At 35.6% G+C, this 11564-nt stretch overlaps 1 protein-coding gene across 1 annotated transcript; it reads left to right on the top strand.

Annotated features, from left to right (window-relative positions):
• The first annotated feature begins 682 nt into the window (after positions 1 to 682).
• LOC117784129 lies at positions 683 to 1912 on the top strand. The gene is made up of 2 exons (XM_034621782.1): positions 683 to 1636; positions 1690 to 1912. The coding sequence occupies exon 1, from the start codon at positions 698 to 700 to the stop codon at positions 1586 to 1588; it is 891 nt and encodes a 296-aa protein (XP_034477673.1). The 5' UTR covers positions 683 to 697; the 3' UTR covers positions 1589 to 1636; positions 1690 to 1912.
• Positions 1913 to 11564: the final 9652 nt, after the last annotated feature.

Genomic DNA, 11564 nt, shown 5'->3' with positions numbered 1-11564 from the left:
ACCGAGCAGGTAAATCGATTAACTCCAAGTTGCCACAATTAGATGGCATTGTTGTTAAATCAGGCATGTATGCGTTTGTATGTAAATACAATCACCCCGTGATTCAGGGATCGTAAATAAGAGTTATGCTGAATGGGAAAATAGAAAAATTTTTATTATAAAAATTAGACGTAACACTTATTTTTCGTTAAAAAAAATTATGAAATGATGATAGGTCTTATTTACATTTTTTATTACAAAAATAAAAAAAAGTTATTTATCAATTTTTCATTCCATATTTACTTAAGGTTTTTACTAAAAAATGTTCCACAAAAAATGAGATTAATATATATGTATATCTTAATATAATAATTTATGCGATTTATACTTCATAATATTTTTTCGAAAAATAGGAGCAATTTTTTAGATTTTTTTATAAAAATCAACGTATGACAACATAATTTTGATTTAATAATTTTTATTTTAAGAATTGTAACCGTTATGGTCCCTTCAATTAATACCGATTGAAATCCATTTGATGTCGCAATTCGTGACTTCACTAATACCAATTAAAATCCATTTGATCTGGCTATTCAAGACTTCATGTTTTAAGAATTCCATGTCAAAATGTGAGCACAAACTCAAACGATTTTTAACTTTTCGGCAAAACAAAACCTAAAATTTTAATTAAAAAAAAAACTTTTTATATTATGGAAATATGTCGGTAAAGCAGCCGCTTAAATTTGGCTGTGTGCCACTGAAGATGGTTGCCCTAGGAGCCATGAGGCGGAATTGTTTACTTATGAAACGATATTCCCTTTGTCGTCTGAGCATGCTGGGTATGAATTCTGCACGTGGCCGAAGTAACAATGCCACATCTTTTGTGTCAGCCCAAGAACCGACCAGATGGAATCTGCAAGTGGATGTTGAACGTACAAAAGAGGATCCTCATCCCTCGTTACCCTTGCTGCTTTACCTGTACAGTCCCTGGCAAATAGCTGTAGTCAAATTCAATCTATGGAAGCTAAAGATATTTTGGGACTGGCATTTTTCCGAACAACAATTTGTAGACAACTCGAAGCAGGCTTTTGTTGTCATCACCAAGTTCATACGTGAGGAGCGTCGACAGCACATAAGACGATGCTCCACACCCATGGGCTATAAGCAGATAATGCATGATCTTGTAAATCCCAAGGATAGCAAGTCCAAGGACTGGCCCCGCAAACTGTTACGTTTCGAGAAGCGTCATATTCGCCGTGCGTATCTTTTAAAGGTGCAACAGTTGCCACATTACGATCACAAGTTCGCCTTTATGGATGTCGTCTTCTGTGCCTGTCGACGCACCAACGATTTTAGCTCGGAGTCGGAGATTAATGAGATGAACAAACTAGTTGATCAGTTTATAGTGACTAGGAAATTATTGGTGCCATATCCCATTGTGTTCGCCGAGTTCTTTGTACGCTTCCGAAGGGATTATTCGTCGCCGGCATCGATTCGCACAGGACAATGGCTGATATCCACCTATAAAATTCTTAAATTGGACATGCTGAACCATCATCCGGAGTTCCACGTTGGCAGTCAACATGCCACTGACATCTGCAACTCTTAAGCAGCTCATTAAATAACTGTAGAATATGTCAAAAAATCAACAGCAGTTGCAAGTAACTTAAAAAAGTCGTAGAAAAGACAAAAATAAATGCATCTTTTTAGTAACTTGTTCATCTTGACTTCTTCGTATATCAAAAGTCAAACCTGCACGCATTTCTGAGAAAGCTACGACTAAGGCATCGCATAATCCTCACGATAATGAGCTTTGTGCTATGCACGAACGCCAGGTGGCGCCAGCTGGACGGACAGAGTAAACAGCAAAGTTATGTTTAAGCAGACAGACCAAGAGAGAAAAAAAAATAGAAATAAAAGGCAAAGTGCATGATGTGTTGTTGTTACCTTAGTTATTCTTGACATTCCCTCCCCGCTGGTAACTTTGTTGTCCTGTTGATGAGCCGTCGACGTAGTTCATGAATTTCTAATGCCAGAGCAAAGATAAGATAGTTACTCCTGGTGATAGTTGAGTGTTGGCAGCAGAAGCTACAAGTGGACAGTTGTGTAAGAATATCTAAGGACGATAAGCACTCGTACTTGATGTTGAAGCTATGTTTATTTTAAGTTTTTCAACTGAGCTCTGTGGTTCCATTGTCAGCATTTCCGGTTATCTAAAGCTATAAAGTCCTTTCGCCTATCAAGTGGTAATATATCTCGTCGTATCTTACATATCACCTGGTGCAAATTTCTTGCAACTGACGCCAAGGGAACAGATAGCTTGGGTGGTGGGTGGTGCACCAGTCGATGCAGCTGGTGGTGCTTATCGAAGGACGTGCCACTGCAGCCTGTCGATAAGTTGAATTTAGTATGCCTGCTAGGGAAAGGGAGGAGTTTAGAGGGAGTTCAATAGTTTCTTTGCTTCCTTTTTAGCTGCTTTGTTGGCGCTTTGTGTGATATGGTTACATTCAACACTTTGTGGCTTCTCCCACAGCTGCATTTGAATTTAAAGCATGCAATTTTATGCTTTTAATTTTACGCTTAATAAATTTTGTGGCTTTGCACACAGCAATTACCCCAGTTGGGAGCTGAAAGCAGTTGATGGTCGCCCTTTATGCACAAGTAATAATGAATTTAAGCAGCGTAACAACTTTAATGAGCACTGAAAGACATTAAATGTCTAGCTATAAACTTGGCATCTCTAAGACGTGAAAGAAGAAGATGGCTTTCTTTGATAGAATATCTAGGACAAAGTCAATGCTATTGAAGCAACTTTTGTGCAAGTGTTGAGCTATAGAAATGAAGTTTCTTAAAGTGAGTTTTGTTCAAACTGCAATCCACACGCTCTCATATCATGCATCATTCGCTGTCAAGTTTTTAAACTGAAAAGCACTTGGCCAAGTACAAGAAGGAGGAGCAGGAGCGACAACAAGTTGGGCGTGTCGAAAAACTTCAAATTGTTTTCGAAATTGCAATGTCACGCTATCCACACCGCCCACAACAAGGCAACAAATGAAGGACTCGAAAGTTTTGGGAATGGAAAAAGAAAAAGTAAAGCAAACTTGCTTACAAAAGATATCCATCGGTTTGACGAGGTTTCTATATTCTGCGACATTTATAAGTTCAGCTGAGCTAAGCAACGGATATCAATTTGTCAAAGTAACTCTTTTTGGCATGGAAATTCGTTACCTTTCTGTCATTCGCGATGGCATCATCAAAGTTGGAGTGTTGCCAACACTGTTTGATAGTTAGAACACCCCAGGCAAGGTTAATACAATAGCTGTGGCATATGGGGCGTATACTTCACATTCAATACGTGGCACACACAAACAATTTAATGTGAGGAGATCAGTGGAGCAGCAAGAGAGCTGCGTTAACAGCGACATTTGGTCATTTTAAGCAATGACAACTCTATTTTACACCGAGACTCTGCTCTCGGACACAGACCGCCGTAATGGGCAACAAAACAAACGACGCCATTGACAGGATACTTGTTTGGACTTGGGAGCCGGAGCTCAGCAGCATGCGTCTGTTCAGCTGATGACAATGACTTTTTAAATTGTTTCATGAAAGTGTCAGCTATGGTCAAAAAGTTTAGCAGCTGCTGGAAAATAAATGAGCGCTGGCAACTGCCAAGCGACAGCCAGAAATGAAAGGAGACCCAAGGACCTGAGCTGCCTGCTGACCAATAGTTAACATCATGATGCTCATCATCATTATCGTTGGCATGCTACACGACGATGGCAAGAAGCATCAGCGGGTGGAATCCGACTTTATGACTTCATTTCACTGCACCACCCACTCACCTACTCACCCACACACACACACTTATGTGCGGTTTGCAGCTCAAAGTACAGGTGTGGTCACCACACCGCAGACAACGATGTCAGCTGTGACTGCGGTGGAGGCAGCTCTGTCAGTTAACGTTGCAGCCAGAGATGCCGTCTGCATCGACATCGACAACGACATCGAGTTTGACATCCACAGACACTATTAAATAGACATTCGTTGGCTTTGAAAGTGCCATTGAAGCAGCAGCTGCAACAAACCTACCAACGTTAATGCAATTCATACGCCCCATTGGTCAGAGCTCAGACTCGTTCTTGTATAATCATAACTAAGATGTGCTATTCATAAGTTTGCACAAACATGAGTTGTTTTTACTTTTCCATTTACCATATAAATCAATTTATATTTTATTTCTTTGTATAAACTATAAAATAGACACATTTTTGCAATTTTCATACATATTTTATTTTCTTAATACCCAAGTAATCCAGCACATTGTTGCAGCTTGAATGACATTTAATATTGAAACCAATTGCGTTGTTTACTGTGAATATGAAAAACATTAAAAAGACCTCAAAATGTAAGTACATCTTATGGCAAAAGATATTTACTTTAAGCCAAAGAGCTATCCATATTTTGCATGTGATATTTATGCACTTTATCCTGCACAATGCAATTTCCTTTTTTTTGCTTTTTGCTAAAATTGCAAAAATTAATTTCTTTAGAGCTAAAAGGTAGATGCACATAAATATAAACATATATATAAACACATATATGAAATTCAATTCAATTTAAATTGATAAAGTAAATTTAAATCTTTGAAGTAAACAATTTGCTTTGCAAATTGGCAAAAATTCAATGCATATCTGAGCAAATTCAAAGTGTGATTACACACAAGAATACACACACATGTGTACTTTTACGTGTATTTAAATAAGTCTCTTGACTGCATGTACCAAAATAAGTCCCATTGAAATACAAAATTATAAGAGAACTTGACTCCACTAAATGAACACAACTTAATTTTAAACGAGTAAAGCAACTCCAAAAAATTGTTTCAATCACCAAAAATATAACTATTAAACTGTCTTTATATAATCGGTCGCTCACTGCTTATTGATAAATGTAACAATAACAAGCCTAACAATATATAAAGCGCTTAAATTGTTTTTGACATTTCCCAATAAGTGTATTTTAAGACAATATTTCTTCGGTTTAAAAGCAAAGTTGCAACAATTAAACTTTATAATTACATGCCCATTGATGTGGCTTCAGTTCTGGCCTGAATCGCTTGCATATGGTAATGTATGAAGAGTCCTTCAAGAAAAACTCACTTCTGCTTCACCCGCAAAGTTCTTCAGCCGTCATGCAGATGCGTGTGCATAAAACTTTTGCAGCTCTTGGGTTAAGTATGGAAAATATTTAAAAGAAAAGTTTGACTGGAGTGGAAAAAAATAAACACTCGATGAACAGCTGACGTTGAAGAAAAGCGTAATTGTGAGCAAGAAATTTAAATTTGAGAAACATAAAGAGATAAATTTGCATGTATACTATGCACAAAATTTATTTATGGGATTTTTTATTTAACACTTTTTTACCCTATCAAAATTGGACCAGTTAAAAGGCATTTATTGTTGTGCATTTAATTATCTTATGCTACACAACTTTTTTTTATAGTTTAATACATTAATCACAAACAAATTTTTGGCTAAATTAAAACTATAAAATAAAATTTTACTAAAATATTTACATTTGTTATCAGTTACAATATTATATTATTTGTACATATATTGTTTCAATTTTGTTTTTTTTAATGCTTTTATAATTTCATTTGTATATTTATTTACCTGTATAAAATAGAAAAAAAAGAAAAAACTATTAATTTTTCATTGCAATTTTCCTTGTGGTAGCTGATATCATAAGCTTAATCAATAAAAATATGTACCGGACAGGGTATCTCGCAGTCGGGCACTCCCAACTGCAATACACTTCCTTTGATTTCCCAAAATGCAACGCGAGTCGTTTGAATATTATTTTTAATGAGCACTCGTACGACTAAAAAATTTATATGAACTCTGCCAACGTTGCTTTATGAAAAATTACTTTCATTTTAATTAGGAGAAGGATTGAATGACGTGAGAGAGAAACGGAGAGAAAGGAGTACAAAGAGACGACAAAATTAAATTAAAAGCAATTTCGTGCATTTAAGCAAATAAAGAGTGACGGTCACGTGGGCGTCATACCGTGTCACACGCACACACACACACTCGCTAATTAAGGAGCACACACACCCCATGTGTATACACACACACACACCTGGCTGCACTTTGAGGTTACGTAGCAAAATGCATGCGGTTTCAAACACGTGACGCTCAGCGGAGTTTCATTTTTTAATTAAGCTGTTTACATTTAGTCATAATGTCCTGGCAACGTGCCCCACAGAGGTGCAAAGTTGTTTGCTTTTCTCTGACACAAGAAAACGCAGGCGTTCTATCGACCTCGACGCCTTTGTGGGTCAAGTGAACAGCAGAGCCTTTCCACCTGTCGGCAGTACAATTAAAAATGTGCAAACAACGATCTCACTTTGCCTGACACTTTTCTAAGCGGCTCGCACAAAGCGAATTTCAAAGAACTCAGACAAAGTACAGCTCGAACGGCACGTGACCGACCTTGTTGTGGAGAAAGGGGTGGACGGGAGCTGGAAGTGCCCAATGAGAAGATGCAATTTTTAACATGATTTTTAGTTTTATTAACGATTATTATAACTGTTTTTCCACATTTTTTTCGCAGACAATTTTCCATCGTTGTCTTTGAAATTATGCGAAAAAGCTGATGATAAATCTGTGATGATACATTGCTGATTTTCAGTTGAATTAAAAAAATCTCCTAATTATTAGATATTTTATTATTACAATACATTAATATTTATTAGCTTCTTGTTATATATTTGAAATTATTATTATAATAGGCCATCCATAATAGGTATGGGTGTAAAATATCGTTATTATCAATTTAATGAACCAGTGAACCGCTTACTTGTCAAAATAAAAAGAGCAATAAAGCAACGTTTTGAAATAAGCTCAGTTGGTTATTTTCACGCAATTTGATTAATTCGCGGCTATTAGTTAACAACCAAATACCTAATTTAAGCGTTACAGCGTAAAGTTTTTCGGTTTATCCTTAACAAAAAATGAGAAAAATTAATTAAATTGAGCAGCACAGTCAATTAATTGCAACATTTTTGGTTCATTAAAGCCTTTGAAATATGCATACATGTGGCATAGACATATAAAAGTCCTCTGCAACGCCGTATAATGCAATTAATTAAATTTTTTCATCTGAGTTGTAAGGTATACCCTGTAGCCACATTTGATACATTTTTTTTTCGTTATATGGTTTAAATTGTAGGCATAGCAAATATCCATTTTATTTAAATTTTTTTTGAAATTATTACTGTAAGCATACAAGAAAAAACTCTGAAATTGAGAGTAATTATAAAAGTTTCTCTTACAAAAAACGTGTATATTCATGAAGTGTTTTTCTACAAAGCATACTAATATTGTTAATTAAGTTAAAAAAATTGTTTTTTTTTGTAAGTCTTTGCAGAGTATTTGTTGGACGGCTACATCCGACTGCATCAGGCTTATTTATTCCAAATTGGTCTCAGGTGAGATAGCATTTAAAATGAGATGAGCGCAGTGGAAAAACATGTTATTTAATTATACAACGATAAAATATGCATAGATGAAAATCGCTTTTCCACTTCAATAGATTCCCATAGCAGCAAACACAATTAGAAGATGAACAGGAAAAGCGAGTTGAATCCATTTCTGTAATTTCGTAATAGATGATACCAATACATATAAGTCTAAACCTACTTATTTCACTAACAAGAAATTGCAAGTTTACGTCTAATTGATTTTTATAATGCCATTTGTCGGTTATTTCTTTCTGATTGACAGTAACAACTGCCATGTGGAGATTGTTGTCACTTTATTAGCTCCACTTGATATTAGTATTGGTAGTTGTGTACCTGTTTAGATGGATAACCACTTCTAAACTCCTTTTGAAATTTGTTTAATATTAAAATATAGATATTAATTAGGCAGGTATGCATCTTTAGTCCATCCTTAATAGTCTGGTAATTGTCAGTTCTGGATCTGCGTAATTGTCAGAGCTTTACTTTGGCATGTGTGCAATGTGCATTGGCATAAAAAGTTGATTAGTGCCACATGCAACACAGACTGTGACTCTGACCACACACAGTACTCTGGATAAAGGCTCTTGACCGAACAAATTCTACGCTTTGTGCGCAAATTAGTTGCAATCGCGACTGGTCTGGCTGGGGGGGGAGGGATATAGCTGCACATCCCAACCAAATGCAAATCCCTGGCAACTCGTAAATGCCGAGTCAGACGTCACAGACATCAGACATGAGAGACATGAGAGACATCAGAGACATCGATGCCGATTCAGTGGCCTTCAACAGAAGCGCTGGCAGCCACATTAGCAGCTCTTGTGGTCATTATCGAGTTTTTGTTGTAGCCTCAGTCGAGCATGGTCGCATCGGTTCCATGAACAACAAAAGACCGCCCGTGGTTTTTCAAACCGCGCGTGCCTTGTGCGGCCTTTTGACGCGTTTTGGCGAACAATAAGAGCGCTTTTCAATTGTTGTTGCTGCTGGTGATGGTGATGGTAATGGTGATGGTAATGGCACGGCTGCTTGGCTAACAGGCGTTGCCAATGCCCCGTCACGTCTTGTCATATGCATTCAAGCTAAAACCAGCACACACTCACACACACAAACACACACACACATACACACTAATCAAATACTTTCCATTCTTTGGCAATTTCAAATTTTAGCAATTTTGCATTTGGCTCAAAGTATTAAGTAGAGTGAACAGTTACCATGGTGTTGCCAATGCTTTAAAACTATTGTAGTTAAGAGAGTCATCTAAATGTGTCAACTGAGAGTGCACGACTAGAAAATACCCTCTAATATATATATATATATATATATATGTGGTATTCTATGTGGTAAATTATACCTAAATTGTGCTCATAAGCGTTCTCATTATTTTTTCAGTAGCATTGAAAACAGTAGGTTCTAATAAAAAACACATCAAAAGATATAGAAACGTAGGGCTAGTTAAGTAGTGTAGTGATAATGAAATGATTTTTAATTACAATTTATAAATTAAAAGTACGGATCATTATTCTTGTGACATTAAATATCTATAGTGAAAACTTTATTTAATTAATAATAATAAAAATATTTTAAAATTTGAAAATTTCCTTTTTAAATCATTTTGTGAATTGACTGATGCTTATGAAAAATCACATTTCTAAAGAAATACAAAATAAAAGCTAATGAAATAGAGTAGTAGTAACAAAATAGTTTTTAATTACAACTAATAACTTGAAACTTAAAATTGAAACAGTTAACAAATATAATAAAAACTTAATTTTCATAGCAATAATAGTAAAAAATAAATAAAGTGTTATACAAAATTTGAAAAATAGTAAGCATAAGCATTTTTTAAATCATTCCAAAAATGTACTACTTCGCACTACAATTTTAAATGCAAATATAATGACAAATGCAATATAAAATGTAGTTAATTGGGCCCAACCCTTTGGTCTGGTTTACGAGTATTATAAAAACATATTTTTACATAGAGTTATACCTCTACTTTGAATATAAAAGTAATACCATGTACGAGCAACAACTATTTGTTGGACATAAATGTTTACTGCCGAATTTGAATCCCGTGCAATTTATCACATACACGAAGAACAATAAAAGTACAATCGAAATTTCGGTATGTACACAGGAGGAGTCGAAGTTTGTTTGAGTATAAACATAAATAAATGCATAAACTAACATGAACGATCAAATGGCAACATTGGCTCAAAACTAAAAGTCGCTACAAAAATGAAAATATTTTGCCGAAATCACAGCTGAAATGCTATACAAATCCTCGTGTAATCTCCCCCAGAACAACACGACCATCAGAGAGCAGGAAAAGTATCGCAATAAAATATGTTAAGTAAATACGGAAAAGCACATTGGCTGAATGACTGAAAGACAAAAAGAGAGAGATCGACAATATATAGAGAAATAGAAAGAGATAGAGCACAGACTAAACAATAAGCCAAAAAGTACGCTTGATTAAGTTTAACTTCCGGTTTGTTATAAATTGAGCATTTATGTGGGATTTGTTTGCGAAAACAGTTTCTACTTTGTTGGCCAAAACAAATGTTTGCCATCGAGTTGCCAAAATGTGCCGTATGTTCATATGGGGCAGCCTCACAACTCCTACAACTCCTCCATATCGGAGCAGCCTACTACTCAGTGTGAGCACGCTTGTGTGTCTATTTCCGGCGGAAGTGGTGAATAAAACATGAAACGAAATAAAATCACAAGGCAACAACAGAGCCAGCTGCCAGCTAAGTATATACTATACGTATTATAGTATACGTAACGTATACGTAACAGACAGCGTAGCATCTAGCATAGGGAGTTGCGGGTAGAGGGTGAACACACACTCAGTGGCCAAATGTGAACTTCCGTTCGCCCTGTTGTCCGTTAGATTAGTTTTGCTCTTTGGATGCTCAACGTAAAAATGTCTAAATTATTCCAAGAGGCCAATCGAAGTGGCCTAAAATTAAATCACAAAACATGTTGACTGCATATTTGTTATAAACTTTCGGATGTTCACAGGAAAAACTCGATGTAGACACTGTTTATGCCTACAACTGACAATCGACAACCGACAATCGAGAACCAAGAACTGGGCCACTGGGTAAAAGCAAATGATATAAGGCATTTAATATCCGTAAATAAAATATTCAATTTCCCTATGACAAAATTCGGAAATGGGCAACAGCCAACAATCTTATTTCGAACTCGTACCTGCTGCTTTCTGCTCCTAGTTATAAATTGATTTACATCTGCAAACAACATTCGAAGACATTCACATTTTGCATTTCATTGACCACTTAATGACAACTCTCCAGAACTCAAGCCTGTATTTCCATTTCCATGCGGAATATCGCTTTGACAATGATTTGGCCTCCAATATGATTCTGCATTTAAGTTTTTTTAACTACAAAATTTTTACCATATGCCGTTTATTATTTTATCAAAAACTTTGAGCATAACTTTGTCAAAACTCACCCGATTTCCATGCGAAATATCATTTTGATAATTATTTGGCCTCCAATTTAATTCTGTATTTAAATTTATAATATAATAAAAAAATTTGGTTCTTTTTTACTATAAGCCGTTTATCATCCATAATTTGAATACCATAACATTTTACACCATAACATTTTATCAAAACTTTGAACTCTCATAACTTTGTCAAAACTTCACCGATTTTCATGCTGAATGTCATTTTGATCATGATTTGCCCTCAAATTTGATTTTGCATTTAAATTTTGTATTTTTTTTCTCTCCTTAAATATATTTACATATATTCGCATGTTCTCCCACTAATAATGTCTCCATCTGCTCTCCAAAATCGTTATCTTTCTTAACAGACTGTGTTTCTATTTTAGCCAAGATATAATAATCTAAATGTGAGCTTACTTGGGCTTATATTGCACAAGATTGTAGTACATGTAATCTTTATTGCCAGAAGCGAAAACTTTTGGGTAAACTTAACAAACAGACAAGTAAAGCACTTGGACTTTGGTCGAAACGGATAACTATTTATGCGTTAGAATAAGCCTTGGTTGTTGCATTAATA

This window comes from Drosophila innubila (genome assembly GCF_004354385.1).
Source record: "Drosophila innubila isolate TH190305 chromosome 2R unlocalized genomic scaffold, UK_Dinn_1.0 1_C_2R, whole genome shotgun sequence".
NCBI lineage: Eukaryota > Metazoa > Arthropoda > Insecta > Diptera > Drosophilidae > Drosophila > Drosophila innubila.
The sequence above is the reverse complement of the archived record's forward strand: the minus strand, read 5'-3'. Positions and strand labels throughout refer to the sequence as shown.